Source organism: Cyprinus carpio, chromosome B20 (genome assembly GCF_018340385.1).
Source record: "Cyprinus carpio isolate SPL01 chromosome B20, ASM1834038v1, whole genome shotgun sequence".
Classification (NCBI taxonomy): Eukaryota; Metazoa; Chordata; class Actinopteri; order Cypriniformes; family Cyprinidae; genus Cyprinus; species Cyprinus carpio.
The window spans coordinates 114,320-136,610 of NC_056616.1; the positions used below are offsets into that span (position 1 = coordinate 114,320).

The following is a 22,291-nucleotide window of genomic DNA, read 5'->3' on the forward strand; positions in this document are numbered from 1 at the left end:
CCGAGGTAGTTAAGAAGCTTCTCGGTGGCAAGGCTTCTCGGACCTCAAGTCCCTGCCTCTGCAGCATCACGTGGCGGTCGGGGACAGTGCCTCTGGAATGGAAGACCGGGTTGGTGGTCCCTCTTTTCAAAAAGGGGGACCGGAGGGTGTGTTCCAACTACAGGGGGATCACACTCCTCAGCCTTCCTGGGAAAGTCTATGCCAGGGTTCTGGAGAGGAGAATTCGGCTGATAGTCTAACCTTGGATTCAGGAGGAACAATGCGGTTTTCTTCCCAGTCGTAGAACATTGGGCCAGCTTTATACCCTTGCCGGGGTGCTGGAGGGTTCATGGGAGTTTGCCCAACCAATCCACATGTGTTTTGTGGATTTGGAGAAGGCATTCGACCGTGTCCCTCGCGGCGTACTGTGGGGGTTGCTCAAGGAGTATGGGGTCCGGGGCCCTCTGTTAAGGGCTGTCTGGTCCCCCTACGACCGGAGCAGGAGCTTGGTTCGCATTGCCGGCAGTAAGTCAGACTTATTCTCGGTACATGTTGGACTCCGGCAGGGCTGCGCTTTATCACCAGTCCTGTTCATTATTTTCACCCTCCAAGGGCCGGAGGGTGTCCGGTTTGGGGACCAAATTATTTCATCTCTGCTTTTTGCAGATGTTGTTGTCAGGTTGGCTTCATCAGGCCAGAACTTGGGACGGCCCAGGATAAGCGGAAGAAGATGGATGGATTTTTTTTTATGTAATCTAAGAAATACAGTATAAAATACAGTATTTCTTCTGTAGAAAAAAAGTGAATTACTGTAATTTGTCAATAATGTCATAATACTTAAAATAACAGCCGAGTAGTTAATTTAGACTAAAATTAAAAATAAAAGAACCTGAAAAATCACAGGTATTTTCCATAAAATTAGTATTTTTACAGTGCAGCTCTAGGTAGAGGACGGGCCCCGCAGTGAGTTCCAGGGCAATTGTTAAGGAAGGAAAGATGAATTTAGTTAAGCCAAATTGATCCATGCAGGTAGTAAATTTACATACATCAACAAACTTCAGCCTATACATAAAAATAAGGTAACAGTGCACATGGAGTGGAATCAAGAATGTTCACAAAGTTCTGAGAAAAATTTTGTCCTGTGTTTTTGTCCTTCTGTAGCTGAGGGACCGATAGCTATAGTTGTGCTTAACTGATCGGTACGACCTGAGATGTCTGAATCATCTTTAGGAACACTTCTGTTTGACGGATCAGTAGCAACAGCCGTGCTTGTGGGACTAGTAGGAACTGTTGTGGTTAACAGACTGGATAGAACTGCTTTGCTTGAAAGGCCTGGAGATACAGTTGTGCTTGACAGATCACTAGGAACTGAAATGGTTGTGGAGCCATCAGAAACAGTTGTCTTTGGTGAATCCAAAGGATCTTTACTGATGGCGGGACCATAAGAAATGGTTGTGTTTGACAGATCACTAGGAACCACAGTGGTCGAAGTTCCAGTGTGGACAGTTGTGCTTAGTTGGTTGTCAGCATTGTCCGAAAACTGATTGGAAGCAGCTGTGTTCGATGGATCACTGTGGTCTGTGGTGCTTGAAAGGCCATCAGGGGCAGTTGTGACTGATACATCTGTAGAAAGAACATTGTTTGAAATAGCAGGAGAAATGGATGTGCTTGATAAATCAGTGTGAACTGTATTGCTTGACTGGCCAGATGGAGCAGTTGTCATTGATATCTTGTTTGAAACTGAAGTATCTGAAAGATGATTAGGTACAGGTATGCTGACAGATCAGTAGCCTCATCGGTGTTTATAGTACCATGGGGAACAATTGTGCTCGATTGATAAGTAGAGGCTGAAGGGCCTGTCAGAACACTTGTGCTTGCCTGAGCAGTAGGAACCTCAGCAGTTGTGGAACCATCAGGAACAGAAGTCTTTGATGAATTCAAAGCATCTTTAGTTTTGACAGAACCATTAGAAGCAGTTGTGCTTGACAGACCAGAAGAAACTGCAGTGGTAAAAGTTCCAGTATGAACGGTTGTGCTTGGTTGATCAGTAGGGAATGCTTTGTTTGAAAAATAATCAGGAGTGCTTGTGCTTGATGCATCGGTGTGGCCCTGGGGTGCTTGAAGGACTATTAGGAGCAGCTGTGATTGATACACGCGTAGAACGTCCGTTGTTTGAAATAGCAGTAGAAATGGTTGTACTCGATAAATCGGTGTGAACTGCACTGCTTGATTGGCCAGATGGAGTAGTTGTGAGTGATGTAATGTTGGGAATTGTACTATCTGAAAGATGATTGGGTACAGTCGTGCTTGACACATCAGTAGAGACAGTGGTGGTTACAGTAGCATGAGGAGCCACTGTGCTTGACTGATAAGTAGGCACTGGGGAGGTTGAAGGGCCTGAAACAACGGTTCTGTCTGAAAGATCTTTAGGAACTGTAGTAGCTGAGGGACCGATAGCTATAGTTGTGCTTAACTGATCGGTACGACCTGAGATGTCTGAATCATCTTTAGGAACACTTCTGTTTGACGGATCAGTAGCAACAGCCGTGCTTGTGGGACTAGTAGGAACTGTTGTGGTTAACAGACTGGATAGAACTGCTTTGCTTGAAAGGCCTGGAGATACAGTTGTGCTTGACAGATCACTAGGAACTGCAATGGTTGTGGAGCCATCAGAAACAGTTGTCTTTGGTGAATCCAAAGGATCCTTACTGATGGCGGGACCATAAGAAATGGTTGTGTTTTTGACAGATCACTAGGAACCACAGTGGTCGAAGTTCCAGTGTGGACAGTTGTGCTTAGTTGGTTGTCAGCATTGTCCGAAAACTGATTGGAAGCAGCTGTGTTCGATGGATCACTGTGGTCTGTGGTGCTTGAAAGGCCATCAGGGGCAGTTGTGACTGATACATCTGTAGAAAGAACATTGTTTGAAATAGCAGGAGAAATGGATGTGCTTGATAAATCAGTGTGAACTGTATTGCTTGACTGGCCAGATGGAGCAGTTGTCATTGATATCTTGTTTGAAACTGAAGTATCTGAAAGATGATTAGGTACAGGTATGCTTGACAGATCAGTAGCCTCATCGGTGTTTATAGTACCATGGGGAACAATTGTGCTCGATTGATAAGTAGGATTTGTAGAGGCTGAAGGGCCTGTCAGAACACTTGTGCTTGCCTGAGCAGTAGGAACCTCAGCAGTTGTGGAACCATCAGGAACAGAAGTCTTTGATGAATTCAAAGCATCTTTAGTTTTGACAGAACCATTAGAAGCAGTTGTGCTTGACAGACCAGAAGAAACTGCAGTGGTAAAAGTTCCAGTATGAACGGTTGTGCTTGGTTGATCAGTAGGGAATGCTTTGTTTGAAAAATAATCAGGAGTGCTTGTGCTTGATGCATCGGTGTGGCCTGGGGTGCTTGAAGGACTATTAGGAGCAGCTGTGATTGATACACGCGTAGAACGTCCGTTGTTTGAAATAGCAGTAGAATATGGTTGTACTCGATAAATCGGTGTGAACTGCACTGCTTGATTGGCCAGATGGAGTAGTTGTGAGTGATGTAATGTTGGGAATTGTACTATCTGAAAGATGATTGGGTACAGTCGTGCTTGACACATCAGTAGAGACAGTGGCGGTTACAGTAGCATGAGGAGCCACTGTGCTTGACTGATAAGTAGGCACTGGGGAGGTTGAAGGGCCTGAAACAACGGTTCTGTCTGAAAGATCTTTAGGAACTGTAGTAGCTGAGGGACCGATAGCTATAGTTGTGCTTAACTGATCGGTACGACCTGAGATGTCTGAATCATCTTTAGGAACACTTCTGTTTGACGGATCAGTAGCAACAGCCGTGCTTGTGGGACTAGTAGGAACTGTTGTGGTTAACAGACTGGATAGAACTGCTTTGCTTGAAAGGCCTGGAGATACAGTTGTGCTTGACAGATCACTAGGAACTGCAATGGTTGTGGAGCCATCAGAAACAGTTGTCTTTGGTGAATCCAAAGGATCTTTACTGATGGCGGGACCATAAGAAATGGTTGTGTTTGACAGATCACTAGGAACCACAGTGGTCGAAGTTCCAGTGTGGACAGTTGTGCTTAGTTGGTTGTCAGCATTGTCCGAAAACTGATTGGAAGCAGCTGTGTTCGATGGATCACTGTGGTCTGTGGTGCTTGAAAGACCATCAGGGGCAGTTGTGACTGATACATCTGTAGAAAGAACATTGTTTGAAATAGCAGGAGAAATGGATGTGCTTGATAAATCAGTGTGAACTGTATTGCTTGACTGGCCAGATGGAGCAGTTGTCATTGATATATTGTTTGAAACTGAAGTATCTGAAAGATGATTAGGTACAGGTATGCTTGACAGATCAGTAGCCTCATTGGTGTTTATAGTACCATGGGGAACAATTGTGCTCGATTGATAAGTAGAGGCTGAAGGGCCTGTCAGAACACTTGTGCTTGCCTGAGCAGTAGGAACCTCAGCAGTTGTGGAACCAACAGGAACAGAAGTCTTTGATGAATTCAAAGCATCTTTAGTTTTGACAGAACCATTAGAAGCAGTTGTGCTTGACAGACCAGAAGAAACTGCAGTGGTAAAAGTTCCAGTATGAACGGTTGTGCTTGGTTGATCAGTAGGGAATGCTTTGTTTGAAAAATAATCAGGAGTGCTTGTGCTTGATGCATCGGTGTGGCCTGGGGTGCTTGAAGGACTATTAGGAGCAGCTGTGATTGATACATGCGTAGAACGTCCGTTGTTTGAAATAGCAGTAGAAATGGTTGTACTCGATAAATCGGTGTGAACTGCACTGCTTGATTGGCCAGATGGAGTAGTTGTGAGTGATGTAATGTTGGGAATTGTACTATCTGAAAGATGATTGGGTACAGTCGTGCTTGACACATCAGTAGAGACAGTGGTGGTTACAGTAGCATGAGGAGCCACTGTGCTTGACTGATAAGTAGGCACTGGGGAGGTTGAAGGGCCTGAAACAACGGTTCTGTCTGAAAGATCTTTAGGAACTGTAGTAGCTGAGGGACCGATAGCTATAGTTGTGCTTAACTGATCGGCACGACCTGAGATGTCTGAATCATCTTTAGGAACACTTCTGTTTGACGGATCAGTAGCAACAGCCGTGCTTGTGGGACTAGTAGGAACTGTTGTGGTTAACAGACTGGATAGAACTGCTTTGCTTGAAAGGCCTGGAGATACAGTTGTGCTTGACAGATCACTAGGAACTGCAATGGTTGTGGAGCCATCAGAAACAGTTCTCTTTGGTGAATCCAAAGGATCTTTACTGATGGCGGGACCATAAGAAATGGTTGTGTTTGACAGATCACTAGGAACCACAGTGGTCGAAGTTCCAGTGTGGACAGTTGTGCTTAGTTGGTTGTCAGCATTGTTCGAAAACTGATTGGAAGCAGCTGTGTTCGATGGATCACTGTGGTCTGTGGTGCTTGAAAGGCCATCAGGGGCAGTTGTGACTGATACATCTGTAGAAAGAACATTGTTTGAAATAGCAGGAGAAATGGATGTGCTTGATAAATCAGTGTGAACTGTATTGCTTGACTGGCCAGATGGAGCAGTTGTCATTGATATCTTGTTTGAAACTGAAGTATCTGAAAGATGATTAGGTACAGGTATGCTTGACAGATCAGTAGCCTCATTGGTGTTTATAGTACCATGGGGAACAATTGTGCTCGATTGATAAGTAGAGGCTGAAGGGCCTGTCAGAACACTTGTGCTTGCCTGAGCAGTAGGAACCTCAGCAGTTGTGGAACCAACAGGAACAGAAGTCTTTGATGAATTCAAAGCATCTTTAGTTTTGACAGAACCATTAGAAGCAGTTGTGCTTGACAGACCAGAAGAAACTGCAGTGGTAAAAGTTCCAGTATGAACGGTTGTGCTTGGTTGATCAGTAGGGAATGCTTTGTTTGAAAAATAATCAGGAGTGCTTGTGCTTGATGCATCGGTGTGGCCTGGGGTGCTTGAAGGACTATTAGGAGCAGCTGTGATTGATACACGCGTAGAACGTCCGTTGTTTGAAATAGCAGTAGAAATGGTTGTACTCGATAAATCGGTGTGAACTGCACTGCTTGATTGGCCAGATGGAGTAGTTGTGAGTGATGTAATGTTGGGAATTGTACTATCTGAAAGATGATTGGGTACAGTCGTGCTTGACACATCAGTAGAGACAGTGGCGGTTACAGTAGCATGAGGAGCCACTGTGCTTGACTGATAAGTAGGCACTGGGGAGGTTGAAGGGCCTGAAACAACGGTTCTGTCTGAAAGATCTTTAGGAACTGTAGTAGCTGAGGGACCGATAGCTATAGTTGTGCTTAACTGATCGGTACGACCTGAGATGTCTGAATCATCTTTAGGAACACTTCTGTTTGACGGATCAGTAGCAACAGCCGTGCTTGTGGGACTAGTAGGAACTGTTGTGGTTAACAGACTGGATAGAACTGCTTTGCTTGAAAGGCCTGGAGATACAGTTGTGCTTGACAGATCACTAGGAACTGCAATGGTTGTGGAGCCATCAGAAACAGTTGTCTTTGGTGAATCCAAAGGATCTTTACTGATGGCGGGACCATAAGAAATGGTTGTGTTTTTGACAGATCACTAGGAACCACAGTGGTCGAAGTTCCAGTGTGGACAGTTGTGCTTAGTTGGTTGTCAGCATTGTCCGAAAACTGATTGGAAGCAGCTGTGTTCGATGGATCACTGTGGTCTGTGGTGCTTGAAAGGCCATCAGGGGCAGTTGTGACTGATACATCTGTAGAAAGAACATTGTTTGAAATAGCAGGAGAAATGGATGTGCTTGATAAATCAGTGTGAACTGTATTGCTTGACTGGCCAGATGGAGCAGTTGTCATCGATATCTTGTTTGAAACTGAAGTATCTGAAAGATGATTAGGTACAGGTATGCTTGACAGATCAGTAGCCTCATCGGTGTTTATAGTACCATGGGGAACAATTGTGCTCGATTGATAAGTAGAGGCTGAAGGGCCTGTCAGAACACTTGTGCTTGCCTGAGCAGTAGGAACCTCAGCAGTTGTGGAACCATCAGGAACAGAAGTCTTTGATGAACTCAAAGCATCTTTAGTTTTGACAGAACCATTAGAAGCAGTTGTGCTTGACAGACCAGAAGAAACTGCAGTGGTAAAAGTTCCAGTATGAACGGTTGTGCTTGGTTGATCAGTAGGGAATGCTTTGTTTGAAAAATAATCAGGAGTGCTTGTGCTTGATGCATCGGTGTGGCCTGGGGTGCTTGAAGGACTATTAGGAGCAGCTGTGATTGATACACGCGTAGAACGTCCGTTGTTTGAAATAGCAGTAGAAATGGTTGTACTCGATAAATCGGTGTGAACTGCACTGCTTGATTGGCCAGATGGAGTAGTTGTGAGTGATGTAATGTTGGGAATTGTACTATCTGAAAGATGATTGGGTACAGTCGTGCTTTGACACATCAGTAGAGACAGTGGCGGTTACAGTAGCATGAGGAGCCACTGTGCTTGACTGATAAGTAGGCACTGGGGAGGTTGAAGGGCCTGAAACAACGGTTCTGTCTGAAAGATCTTTAGGAACTGTAGTAGCTGAGGGACCGATAGCTATAGTTGTGCTTAACTGATCGGTACGACCTGAGATGTCTGAATCATCTTTAGGAACACTTCTGTTTGACGGATCAGTAGCAACAGCCGTGCTTGTGGGACTAGTAGGAACTGTTGTGGTTAACAGACTGGATAGAACTGCTTTGCTTGAAAGGCCTGGAGATACAGTTGTGCTTGACAGATCACTAGGAACTGCAATGGTTGTGGAGCCATCAGAAACAGTTGTCTTTGGTGAATCCAAAGGATCCTTACTGATGGCGGGACCATAAGAAACTGGTTGTGTTTGACAGATCACTAGGAACCACAGTGGTCGAAGTTCCAGTGTGGACAGTTGTGCTTAGTTGGTTGTCAGCATTGTCCGAAAACTGATTGGAAGCAGCTGTGTTCGATGGATCACTGTGGTCTGTGGTGCTTGAAAGGCCATCAGGGGCAGTTGTGACTGATACATCTGTAGAAAGAACATTGTTTGAAATAGCAGGAGAAATGGATGTGCTTGATAAATCAGTGTGAACTGTATTGCTTGACTGGCCAGATGGAGCAGTTGTCATCGATATCTTGTTTGAAACTGAAGTATCTGAAAGATGATTAGGTACAGGTATGCTTGACAGATCAGTAGCCTCATCGGTGTTTATAGTACCATGGGGAACAATTGTGCTCGATTGATAAGTAGGATTTGTAGAGGCTGAAGGGCCTGTCAGAAACACTTGTGCTTGCCTGAGCAGTAGGAACCTCAGCAGTTGTGGAACCATCAGGAACAGAAGTCTTTGATGAATTCAAAGCATCTTTAGTTTTGACAGAACCATTAGAAGCAGTTGTGCTTGACAGACCAGAAGAAACTGCAGTGGTAAAAGTTCCAGTATGAACGGTTGTGCTTGGTTGATCAGTAGGGAATGCTTTGTTTGAAAAATAATCAGGAGTGCTTGTGCTTGATGCATCGGTGTGGCCTGGGGTGCTTGAAGGACTATTAGGAGCAGCTGTGATTGATACACGCGTAGAACGTCCGTTGTTTGAAATAGCAGTAGAAATGGTTGTACTCGATAAATCGGTGTGAACTGCACTGCTTGATTGGCCAGATGGAGTAGTTGTGAGTGATGTAATGTTGGGAATTGTACTATCTGAAAGATGATTGGGTACAGTCGTGCTTGACACATCAGTAGAGACAGTGGCGGTTACAGTAGCATGAGGAGCCACTGTGCTTGACTGATAAGTAGGCACTGGGGAGGTTGAAGGGCCTGAAACAACGGTTCTGTCTGAAAGATCTTTAGGAACTGTAGTAGCTGAGGGACCGATAGCTATAGTTGTGCTTAACTGATCGGTACGACCTGAGATGTCTGAATCATCTTTAGGAACACTTCTGTTTGACGGATCAGTAGCAACAGCCGTGCTTGCGGGACTAGTAGGAACTGTTGTGGTTAACAGACTGGATAGAACTGCTTTGCTTGAAAGGCCTGGAGATACAGTTGTGCTTGACAGATCACTAGGAACTGCAATGGTTGTGGAGCCATCAGAAACAGTTGTCTTTGGTGAATCCAAAGGATCTTTACTGATGGCGGGACCATAAGAAATGGTTGTGTTTGACAGATCACTAGGAACCACAGTGGTCGAAGTTCCAGTGTGGACAGTTGTGCTTAGTTGGTTGTCAGCATTGTCCGAAAACTGATTGGAAGCAGCTGTGTTCGATGGATCACTGTGGTCTGTGGTGCTTGAAAGGCCATCAGGGGCAGTTGTGACTGATACATCTGTAGAAAGAACATTGTTTGAAATAGCAGGAGAAATGGATGTGCTTGATAAATCAGTGTGAACTGTATTGCTTGACTGGCCAGATGGAGCAGTTGTCATTGATATATTGTTTGAAACTGAAGTATCTGAAAGATGATTAGGTACAGGTATGCTTGACAGATCAGTAGCCTCATTGGTGTTTATAGTACCATGGGGAACAATTGTGCTCGATTGATAAGTAGAGGCTGAAGGGCCTGTCAGAACACTTGTGCTTGCCTGAGCAGTAGGAACCTCAGCAGTTGTGGAACCATCAGGAACAGAAGTCTTTGATGAATTCAAAGCATCTTTAGTTTTGACAGAACCATTAGAAGCAGTTGTGCTTGACAGACCAGAAGAAACTGCAGTTGTAAAAGTTCCAGTATGAACGGTTGTGCTTGGTTGATCAGTAGGGAATGCTTTGTTTGAAAAATAATCAGGAGTGCTTGTGCTTGATGCATCGGTGTGGCCTGGGGTGCTTGAAGGACTATTAGGAGCAGCTGTGATTGATACACGCGTAGAACGTCCGTTGTTTGAAATAGCAGTAGAAATGGTTGTACTCGATAAATCGGTGTGAACTGCACTGCTTGATTGGCCAGATGGAGTAGTTGTGAGTGATGTAATGTTGGGAATTGTACTATCTGAAAGATGATTGGGTACAGTCGTGCTTGACACATCAGTAGAGACAGTGGCGGTTACAGTAGCATGAGGAGCCACTGTGCTTGACTGATAAGTAGGCACTGGGGAGGTTGAAGGGCCTGAAACAACGGTTCTGTCTGAAAGATCTTTAGGAACTGTAGTAGCTGAGGGACCGATAGCTATAGTTGTGCTTAACTGATCGGTACGACCTGAGATGTCTGAATCATCTTTAGGAACACTTCTGTTTGACGGATCAGTAGCAACAGCCGTGCTTGTGGGACTAGTAGGAACTGTTGTGGTTAACAGACTGGATAGAACTGCTTTGCTTGAAAGGCCTGGAGATACAGTTGTGCTTGACAGATCACTAGGAACTGCAATGGTTGTGGAGCCATCAGAAACAGTTGTCTTTGGTGAATCCAAAGGATCTTTACTGATGGCGGGACCATAAGAAATGGTTGTGTTTGACAGATCACTAGGAACCACAGTGGTCGAAGTTCCAGTGTGGACAGTTGTGCTTAGTTGGTTGTCAGCATTGTCCGAAAACTGATTGGAAGCAGCTGTGTTCGATGGATCACTGTGGTCTGTGGTGCTTGAAAGGCCATCAGGGGCAGTTGTGACTGATACATCTGTAGAAAGAACATTGTTTGAAATAGCAGGAGAAATGGATGTGCTTGATAAATCAGTGTGAACTGTATTGCTTGACTGGCCAGATGGAGCAGTTGTCATCGATATCTTGTTTGAAACTGAAGTATCTGAAAGATGATTAGGTACAGGTATGCTTGACAGATCAGTAGCCTCATTGGTGTTTATAGTACCATGGGGAACAATTGTGCTCGATTGATAAGTAGAGGCTGAAGGGCCTGTCAGAACACTTGTGCTTGCCTGAGCAGTAGGAACCTCAGCAGTTGTGGAACCATCAGGAACAGAAGTCTTTGATGAATTCAAAGCATCTTTAGTTTTGACAGAACCATTAGAAGCAGTTGTGCTTGACAGACCAGAAGAAACTGCAGTGGTAAAAGTTCCAGTATGAACGGTTGTGCTTGGTTGATCAGTAGGGAATGCTTTGTTTGAAAAATAATCAGGAGTGCTTGTGCTTGATGCATCGGTGTGGCCTGGGGTGCTTGAAGGACTATTAGGAGCAGCTGTGATTGATACACGCGTAGAACGTCCGTTGTTTGAAATAGCAGTAGAAATGGTTGTACTCGATAAATCGGTGTGAACTGCACTGCTTGATTGGCCAGATGGAGTAGTTGTGAGTGATGTAATGTTGGGAATTGTACTATCTGAAAGATGATTGGGTACAGTCATGCTTGACACATCAGTAGAGACAGTGGCGGTTACAGTAGCATGAGGAGCCACTGTGCTTGACTGATAAGTAGGCACTGGGGAGGTTGAAGGGCCTGAAACAACGGTTCTGTCTGAAAGATCTTTAGGAACTGTAGTAGCTGAGGGACCGATAGCTATAGTTGTGCTTAACTGATCGGTACGACCTGAGATGTCTGAATCATCTTTAGGAACACTTCTGTTTGACGGATCAGTAGCAACAGCCGTGCTTGTGGGACTAGTAGGAACTGTTGTGGTTAACAGACTGGATAGAACTGCTTTGCTTGAAAGGCCTGGAGATACAGTTGTGCTTGACAGATCACTAGGAACTGCAATGGTTGTGGAGCCATCAGAAACAGTTGTCTTTGGTGAATCCAAAGGATCTTTACTGATGGCGGGACCATAAGAAATGGTTGTGTTTGACAGATCACTAGGAACCACAGTGGTCGAAGTTCCAGTGTGGACAGTTGTGCTTAGTTGGTTGTCAGCATTGTCCGAAAACTGATTGGAAGCAGCTGTGTTCGATGGATCACTGTGGTCTGTGGTGCTTGAAAGGCCATCAGGGGCAGTTGTGACTGATACATCTGTAGAAAGAACATTGTTTGAAATAGCAGGAGAAATGGATGTGCTTGATAAATCAGTGTGAACTGTATTGCTTGACTGGCCAGATGGAGCAGTTGTCATTGATATATTGTTTGAAACTGAAGTATCTGAAAGATGATTAGGTACAGGTATGCTTGACAGATCAGTAGCCTCATCGGTGTTTATAGTACCATGGGGAACAATTGTGCTCGATTGATAAGTAGAGGCTGAAGGGCCTGTCAGAACACTTGTGCTTGCCTGAGCAGTAGGAACCTCAGCAGTTGTGGAACCATCAGGAACAGAAGTCTTTGATGAACTCAAAGCATCTTTAGTTTTGACAGAACCATTAGAAGCAGTTGTGCTTGACAGACCAGAAGAAACTGCAGTGGTAAACAGTTCCAGTATGAACGGTTGTGCTTGGTTATCAGTAGGGAATGCTTTGTTTGAAAAATAATCAGGAGTGCTTGTGCTTGATGCATCGGTGTGGCCTGGGGTGCTTGAAGGACTATTAGGAGCAGCTGTGATTGATACACGCGTAGAACGTCCGTTGTTTGAAATAGCAGTAGAAATGGTTGTACTCGATAAATCGGTGTGAACTGCACTGCTTGATTGGCCAGATGGAGTAGTTGTGAGTGATGTAATGTTGGGAATTGTACTATCTGAAAGATGATTGGGTACAGTCGTGCTTGACACATCAGTAGAGACAGTGGCGGTTACAGTAGCATGAGGAGCCACTGTGCTTGACTGATAAGTAGGCACTGGGGAGGTTGAAGGGCCTGAAACAACGGTTCTGTCTGAAAGATCTTTAGGAACTGTAGTAGCTGAGGGACCGATAGCTATAGTTGTGCTTAACTGATCGGTACGACCTGAGATGTCTGAATCATCTTTAGGAACACTTCTGTTTGACGGATCAGTAGCAACAGCCGTGCTTGTGGGACTAGTAGGAACTGTTGTGGTTAACAGACTGGATAGAACTGCTTTGCTTGAAAGGCCTGGAGATACAGTTGTGCTTGACAGATCACTAGGAACTGCAATGGTTGTGGAGCCATCAGAAACAGTTGTCTTTGGTGAATCCAAAGGATCTTTACTGATGGCGGGACCATAAGAAATGGTTGTGTTTGACAGATCACTAGGAACCACAGTGGTCGAAGTTCCAGTGTGGACAGTTGTGCTTAGTTGGTTGTCAGCATTGTTCGAAAACTGATTGGAAGCAGCTGTGTTCGATGGATCACTGTGGTCTGTGGTGCTTGAAAGGCCATCAGGGGCAGTTGTGACTGATACATCTGTAGAAAGAACATTGTTTGAAATAGCAGGAGAAATGGATGTGCTTGATAAATCAGTGTGAACTGTATTGCTTGACTGGCCAGATGGAGCAGTTGTCATCGATATATTGTTTGAAACTGAAGTATCTGAAAGATGATTAGGTACAGGTATGCTTGACAGATCAGTAGCCTCATTGGTGTTTATAGTACCATGGGGAACAATTGTGCTCGATTGATAAGTAGAGGCTGAAGGGCCTGTCAGAACACTTGTGCTTGCCTGAGCAGTAGGAACCTCAGCAGTTGTGGAACCATCAGGAACAGAAGTCTTTGATGAATTCAAAGCATCTTTAGTTTTGACAGAACCATTAGAAGCAGTTGTGCTTGACAGACCAGAAGAAACTGCAGTGGTAAAAGTTCCAGTATGAACGGTTGTGCTTGGTTGATCAGTAGGGAATGCTTTGTTTGAAAAATAATCAGGAGTGCTTGTGCTTGATGAATCGGTGTGGCCTGGGGTGCTTGAAGGACTATTAGGAGCAGCTGTGATTGATACACGCGTAGAACGTCCGTTGTTTGAAATAGCAGTAGAAATGGTTGTACTCGATAAATCGGTGTGAACTGCACTGCTTGATTGGCCAGATGGAGTAGTTGTGAGTGATGTAATGTTGGGAATTGTACTATCTGAAAGATGATTGGGTACAGTCGTGCTTGACACATCAGTAGAGACAGTGGCGGTTACAGTAGCATGAGGAGCCACTGTGCTTGACTGATAAGTAGGCACTGGGGAGGTTGAAGGGCCTGAAACAACGGTTCTGTCTGAAAGATCTTTAGGAACTGTAGTAGCTGAGGGACCGATAGCTATAGTTGTGCTTAACTGATCGGTACGACCTGAGATGTCTGAATCATCTTTCGGAACACTTCTGTTTGACGGATCAGTAGCAACAGCCGTGCTTGTGGGACTAGTAGGAACTGTTGTGGTTAACAGACTGGATAGAACTGCTTTGCTTGAAAGGCCTGGAGATACAGTTGTGCTTGACAGATCACTAGGAACTGCAATGGTTGTGGAGCCATCAGAAACAGTTGTCTTTGGTGAATCCAAAGGATCTTTACTGATGGCGGGACCATAAGAAATAATTGTTATATACAAAACACCAACAAAAAAAGCAAAAGATGATATACAATCAGACAAAGATAAACCCAATTACCATGTTAATTTTCATCTCCTTTAAATTGGTATATGCGACATGTCTACAAAATAGGCCAAAGTTGATATGCATCCATGAAGAATCAGTTGTGGAATCAACCTGGCAAACTATATAATACAGATAAGATGAAAAGTCAACTACTGTTGGACACAAAAATCAATGTGATGAACATTCATGAGTTATATTCAGGCCATTTAAATGTGAGTTTTTTTTTTTTTTTTGGTTTTCTTTTTTTTTTTTTTTAACTTTTTGACTGCTTAACATATACATTTTCCATTATCAAAAATTCAGACTGGTAAAAAACATTTTTCATGAAAACAAATAAGATGCACAAAAACACTCATCTGATAACTTATATTGGTTGCACTTTATTTTACAGTACTTAAAAGATACCTACCTAAGAAAGTACTAGTACATGGGGTAGGGTTACATTCTGGTTCAGGGTACCTAGTTTTTACCTAGTTATTGTAATTATTCCATTAAGAACATAGTATATACATGTGTAACGGGACTGCTTCCCTTATATTTTTATGCTATATTCAGAGAATTCTTCAATAACATGACATATAATGTGAAATATGGATATGAAATAAATTATCATGAAGAACAAAAAAATAAAAAAAATATTTTAGTGACATAAATGGTAAAATGGCAAGACAATAGAAGTCAATAGAAGGTTAATTTAAAAATAGTGTAGAAATTTAACCCTCTGGGGTCTAAGGGGTTTTGGGGGCCTGGAGAAGTTTTGACCCCCTGACTTCTGTGCTTTTTTCAGTTGCTTATAAACATACACATGGCTAAAGTCTAATAACACTATAATCAGTACAAACTGGGCTACAATAATATGTAAATAGCATGTATGTACATGATTGTGTTTTTGAGAAAACAACGTTTATGCGTGGTTAGTGAAAAACTAAAATTTTGAAGTCACTAAAATAAGGTCATAAAACACTAGAGAACATTTGTTCACAAGACTGTCAAACATGGACTTTGTAGCCTATAATTTTTGCTTCAAAATGATGTGAAAATCATCTTGTTTACTCACTCACAGAAAACAATAGACTGATTTAAATTTACTAAGACACTTTTTGTTTCAAAAGGGCATATGCGAGTAGGCGTGATTGACCATCAATGTGTGATTCACACCTGAGAAGACAAAGGCCCACATAATGAGCTGCAGAATGAGCCTTTCAGCCAGGTGTGTGACAGAGAGGGAAGAGTTACAATAAAGAATGTGAGGGCAAAATAAATGTATATATTTATATTTTTGTAGTTTATTTAGAATATATTTAATTATCCCACAAAATAACTTGAGATTCACTTGCGAGTGCAGTTAAACAGTTTATTAGGAACAACCAAAGCTGAATTTTTAGCATCATTACTCCAGTCACACAATCCTTCAGAGATCATTCTAATATTCTGATTTGCTACTTAAACATTTATTATTATTAGTGGTGCTTGCCGAAGGCAAAGCAACACTATTACTATCTCACATACTTCTTCTTCTTCTTCTTCTAGATCCGTACAAATTTCGGCGCGTAACTAGTCCCACAGTTTTTGTCACAGACCTGCAAAAGAGCCGTCAAATCGTGCGGCCTATTCAGGAATGGTGTGCTATGACTTTTATAAGCGATCGGGCGTACGATGTTCGCACACCGGGCGAGAAATCGGCCGAAAAATCCCATAGACAATGCATTGCGGCCAACTTTGACGGATCGTAGCGCCGAGCGAGAAATTCGCAGAAACATGTCAATCACCACATTTGAAGAGGCTATCAGGCTGTGCAAGAACATACCCCGCAGTGGGGTATAAGTTGTACCCCTGGGGCACAAGAGCCCCCCAAAATTGCCCCATAGACATATTATGGTGAGGGATCACCCATGAAACAGCGTGTTTTTCCTAGTATGGGAAATTAAATAGGGATTTTGTATTGAACATAACTCTGCATCACAGTGTCATAGAGACATGGGGGTGGGTTCATTTTACTCAGCCAACCAATCAGACTCTCAGGATAATTGTGAATCTATCAAGCCACGCCCTAGCAACCATATAGAACGCCTTAGTAACAAGCCCCATAGACTTCCATTGAAAAAGATCAAATTAATAACTTTGGACAGAAGTGTCATAGAAACATGAGGGTGGGCTCGTTTGACTCGGGGCAGCAAATGACCAATCACAAATCACCTTCAAGACTTCATAGCCACACCATAGCAACCATTTAGAGCACCCTAGCAACCATTTAGCCATATAAAGTACTTATATCTCTGCTCCACAACATCACACAGACATCATGGCTGGCTACAGTGCCGAGTTTTGCCACTGCAAGCACCACTCACATTTTCTTCAGGAAATGTACATTCTAGTTATTATTATTATATATTTTTTTATTATTAATTGAAAGAACAGCATCATTTGTAACATGATTATTGTATTTATCATCACTTGTGTGCTAAATAAAAGTTTTAATTTTTATATATACTGACTCCCAGGTTTTGAATGGTATAGTGTATATTGTTACAAAATTTAGCTTTGATCAAAGGAATAAATTAAATTTTAAAATATTTTCAAATAGAAAGAAGTTATTTAAAATAGTAAAAATATTTCACAATATTACTGTTTTAGCAAATGCAACTTTCTGTATTTTGGATCAAATAAATGCAGGCTTGGTCAGCAGAAGAGAATTCTTTACAAAAACTTACTGTTCTGTTCTTTACTGTTCAAAAGTTTTGACTGGTATTGTGCCATGTTGAAATATATAAATGAACATCACATACCTGGCACATACCTCATATTACTTTTATATCTTATTGCTGTCTATGTTATTCAAACATAAAAAAAAAAACATCCTGGCATCGTGAAACATTGAGATGATGTAAATGAAACTTCATAATGTTTCACTTGATTATACATTTAGTCGGGAATATATTTTGGTAAAAGTCTAACTAGTAAAATGTGTACAAGTTATATGAAAACATACAAGTACATTAATAATAAAAAAGACTTTTATGATCTCTGCTGGGTCAAGCCGCTTCATTCTTCTTCTTTCTGAGGTAATCCAAATCTTATTCCTCTCAGCGGTCTTACTGAGTTGAATTATGTCTTATTCCTCTCATCGCGACGTGAACAGTAACATTTAAAAAATGTGCAGTACAGTCTAACTGTTTTGTTAGCTCTGAAGTGGGCGTTTACCCGCCGCACGCATCACGTAGACGATTGTATTATCAATAACACGCTCGACGCATGGGCGTGGTTGCATTAGATATAATGAAAGGAGACATGAAAGACTGGACATTGCATTGTTTTCATGTAGATTACTTTATCACAGTATATTTGTTTTCTATAAGACTTACTTGGTTTAAAAGTAGACATGTCAAGCTTCATGTATATGTGTTGAGTATGTGCTGAGTTACAGTTCATTTTAATGACACGTTTCTAAATGAAGATCACGCAGAACCAAAGCAGCAGACAGCGCACTCTGTTTGTGTTCTTTTTTATATAAATGCACACCGTTTTGTTGTTATTATGTGTGTATACAAATAAAAGTAGACGCTTTACAGATTCGATTGATGTATTGCTCTTATCTGTATGATCAAAACTGAAAGTGTTCTGAAAGTTCTTTTCGGTCTTATCAGAAGAATATGCCACAAAACGCGTATTCACGTTAGTTGACTACAGAGGGTTAAATATGAACCGACTGAATTAAAATAATGACATGAAGTTAAATATTATTCCCAGTAGATTTATGACTAAATAACTGAGTTTAACTTCTACAAGACCCACCCGATCCATGATGTTGCTTCAAGTAGCCCACCAGAACAGCTGTGATCTCCTGCTGTCTCAGCAAGGTCAGCTGCTCAAAGATGCTGCTCAGGGCACCAACACTACAGGGGAAAGATAAAAAAACAAAACAAAAAAGAAGATAAGGACCATGCCTCTTTAACGTAATTTTCAAACCGCTCGATGACCCAGCGTGCGAAAGGACCTGGCTTTCTGCGGTGACAATGCTGTGAGACTCGGTTTACAGAGCCCTGCAGCGTGTGGGGAGCACTACGTACATGACGTGGTATGTGCTGCAGTCCACGTTCGAAGTCGCTGTCTGGAGCATCTCTGGAGTCAGGCTGGGCAGGAGCAGAATCAGTTTGACAGTGAACCAGGAAACCCAGTCGTGGCTCCCGAAGACTTCAAAATGAGGGCTGATGATGGAGAAGACCCGATTCAACATGATGTCCCTCACCACAGGATTGATGTCCAAAGCCTAGAGCAAATGACAAGCAAGCAGAGAGCAGCGTTTACGCCAGACACACAGGCATATATATGTATACATATGTAAATAGATCAATAAATAAAATTGCGTCACAAACGCCCCTCGGATTCTTTTGCCCCACAGAAAAGTACACCTGTACGTGCTTTTCACCCCAGCGATCAGAACGAACCTGCGGTGTCCGTGTGAGAGCTGACAAGAACTCGTCGACGTGCTGGAAAGCGTTGCCGCCCTCCAGGCGGTCAAAGACCAGGCCGATCAGATCTGCGTTGTTCAGCGCGCCGGAGCTTAGTGTCAGCTGGGCAACTTGAGAGGCGCTCAGAAGGTCCAGTGCCTCAAACTGCAGGGGAGAAAGCAAGGACAAACACGTTTGTTAGGAAATCATGCTTGCCCAAACCAGCCGCGGGAGCAACTCTACAGATTGGCGGGGCCCCTTACGCTGCCAAAGCCCTCGATGAGCCCGCGCAGGTCTTCGTAATCCACGTAGATGGAGAATTTGCCAAAGCATTGCCAAAGACAAGTGCTGAGGCTGCCGCTGTTGGACCCACATGTTGAGCCTAAATAGGAGGACATGAAGAAAAAACTCATTAGGAGAGACAGATGCTCACAGACACAGAGCAGCGCTGTCATTCAGCGAGCGAGACAAACAAATTGCCGCCTCCTCTGGACCTACCTGATGCCTGGCTCTGCTTTAGGTAGGCCAGCAAAACTGGGGTGAGCTCCTGCTGTCTCAGCGAGGTCAGCCGCTCAAAGACGCTGCTCAGGGCCCCAACGCTACATGGGAAAGATAAAAAAACAAAAAAACAAAAGGGAAGGTAAGGACCACGCCTCTTTAATGTCATTTTCAAACCGCTCGATGACCCAGCATGCGAAAGGCCCTGGCTTTTTGCGCTGACAATGCTGTGAGACTCGGTTTACAGAGCCCTGCAGCGTGTGGGGAGCACTACGTACATGACGTGGTATGTGCTGCAGTCCGCATTCGAAGTCGCTGTCTGGAGCATCTCTGGAGTCAGGCTGGGCAGGAGTGGAATCAGTTTGACAGTGAACCAGGAAACCCAGTCGTGGCTCCCGAAGACTTCAAAATGAGGGCTGATGATGGAGAAGACCCGATTCAACATGATGTCCCTCACCACAGGATTGATGTCCAAAGCCTAGAACAAATGACAAGCAAGCAGAGAGCAGCATTTATGCCAGACACACAGGCATATATATGTATACATATGTAAATAGATCAATAAATAAAATTGCATCACAAACGCCCCTCGGATTCTTTTGCCCCACAGAAAAGTACACCTGTACGTGCTTTTCACCCCAGCGATCAGAACGAACCTGCGGTGTCCGTGTGAGAGCTGACAAGAACTCGTCGACGTGCTGGAAAGCGTTGCCGCCCTCCAGGTGGTCAAAGACCAGGCCGATCAGATCCGCGTTGTTCAGCGCGCCGGAGCTTAGTGTCAGCTGGGCAACTTGAGAGGCGCTCAGAAGGTCCAGTGCCTCAAACTGCAGGGGAGAAAACAAGGACACGTTTGTTAGGAAATCATGCTTGCCCAAACCAGCCGCGGGAGCAACTCTACAGATTGGCGGGGCCCCTTACGCTGCCAAAGCCCTCGATGAGCCCGCGCAGGTCTTCGTAATCCACGTAGATGGAGAATTTGCCAAAGCATTGCCAAAGACAAGTGCTGAGGCTGCCGCTGTTGGACCCACATGTTGAGCCTTAATAGGAGGACGTGAAGAAAAAACTCATACGGAGAGACAGACGCTCACAGACACAGAGCGGCGCTGTCATTCAGCGAGCGAGACAAACAAATTGCCGCCTCCTCTGGACCTACCTGATGCCTGGCTCTGCTTTAGGTAGGCCAGCAAGACTGGGGTGAGCTCCTGCTGTCTCAGCGAGGTCAGCCGCTCAAAGACGCTGCTCAGGGCCCCAACGCTACATGGGAAAAGTATAAAAAAACAAAAAAACAAAAGGGAAGGTAAGGACCACGCCTCTTTAACGTAATTTTCAAACCGCTCGATGACCCAGCGTGCGAAAGGCCCTGACTTTTTGCGCTGACAATGCTGTGAGACTCGGTTTACAGAGCCCTGCAGCGTGTGGGGAGCACTACGTACATGACGTGGTATGTGCTGCAGTCCGCATTCGAAGTCGCTGTCTGGAGCATCTCTGGAGTCAGGCTGGGCAGGAGTGGAATCAGTTTGACAGTGAAACCTGGAAACCCAGTCGTGGCTCCCGAAGACTTCAAAATGAGGGCTGATGATGGAGAAGACCCGATTCAACATGATGTCCCTCACCACAGGATTGATGTCCAAATCCTAGGGGAAATGACAAAGAAGCAGAGAGCAGCATTTATTTCAAAAACATATATATATATATATATATATATATATATATATATATATACATATATATATATATATATAAAAGTTAATAAAATTGTGCCCCTCATATTCTTTTTGACCAACCAAAAAGCACACCTGTATACGCTTTTCATCCCACTCTACAGAATATTCCTGCGGTGTACGGAAAACACAAAAATCAAAGAGTAGGATTTTGTCTGAAAAAGTCACTTTTTTTCTGGAATGCATTACAATGAACCGAAACTTGGAGTAAACCTGCTATAAAGACTCAAAAGATATGTCAGTAGAGAGCTTGAAATGTCTCATTTTGAATTAATTCAAATTTAAAACTAAAATCCTCTGTTCATGCAATCTTTATGAAATCAGTCGGAAGATCAATGTTCAACCACCCGAATCTTACAACCTATTTTTTACAAAAATACATTGGGTGGACCAGCCTTCAACCCTTGTACTGTACAGTATTTCCTGTCTGAGCCTATTATCTGCAATGTGGTCCACCTCATGTGACCCACGCAAACCTATAAACACTAACACGCATAAAACTTCAACAGATTCCTCAGCTTTTCACTGTTTTTGGAAGAAGACACCCTGTGAAGTATATACATAGAATTAAACTTCAGAAGTAGAACATGATGCAAAGCTTGATCCAGCAGACAATATTATTTCTGATGAGTAATTGATATATTCTTACTTATATTAGTTTAATTTGTTGTTTCTGTTATTTTTTTACGTAAATGTGTACACATTTTACTATGTGGCCTATTATTTCCTAAATTATATAAGAAGACTGAAATGTGTGAAATTGAGTGTAATAATTGAAAAATTAAATAGACACACACATATATAGGCAACCTTTCATTGAATCTAAATCTTGTATGATGTAAGGCTGTTTTTATTACAAAAAATATATATAAAATTAAGACAATATTTATTTGTCTTATGTGACATATCGATGAAAACATCTCAACTAGCAGAATGGAACAAGATTAACTGTTTGAGGAGACCAAACAATACCAAGTACATGCAAACAGTATGTACAGTAGGTGGCCAATCAGAATGTGCTATTTACCGCCGTGAGTGCCGGCGCCACTGCGTCTGCAAAATGCATTTGCAGAGTTTGACCGCTGAGTGGCACTTTAACTAAAATTTATTAAGTAAATGCTTCAAAGTGCATTTTCACAAACAGCTGTCAGCTTTGCATCACCAATGTTACATTTGATGGCTGCAGACGGCAAAAATGAAAGAAAAACACTGTAGGCCTAGATAAAATATTTCATATTCACCAATGCAAATTTAGTACTTATGAAGTTATGTGCATTTCTTTAAGCAGGATAAATGTC

The 22,291-nt window shown here is 43.2% G+C and overlaps 1 protein-coding gene across 1 annotated transcript; it reads right to left on the reverse strand.

Annotated features, from left to right (window-relative positions):
• Nucleotides 1-177: 177 nt before the first annotated feature.
• Nucleotides 178-20,786, reverse strand: LOC122141135 (serine-rich adhesin for platelets-like). Its single transcript, XM_042747446.1, has 20 exons — nucleotides 20,706-20,786; nucleotides 20,426-20,526; nucleotides 20,191-20,309; nucleotides 19,929-20,096; nucleotides 19,551-19,750; nucleotides 19,273-19,373; nucleotides 19,038-19,156; nucleotides 18,772-18,939; nucleotides 18,394-18,593; nucleotides 18,119-18,219; nucleotides 14,339-14,445; nucleotides 8,280-14,217; nucleotides 7,850-8,023; nucleotides 7,606-7,767; nucleotides 6,588-6,740; nucleotides 3,472-6,483; nucleotides 2,689-2,885; nucleotides 1,791-1,905; nucleotides 1,186-1,602; nucleotides 178-317 (listed from the first exon to the last, which is right to left on the reverse strand). The coding sequence occupies exons 1-20, from the start codon at nucleotides 20,753-20,755 to the stop codon at nucleotides 178-180; spliced, it is 11,742 nt and encodes a 3,913-aa protein (XP_042603380.1). The 5' UTR covers nucleotides 20,756-20,786.
• Nucleotides 20,787-22,291: the final 1,505 nt, after the last annotated feature.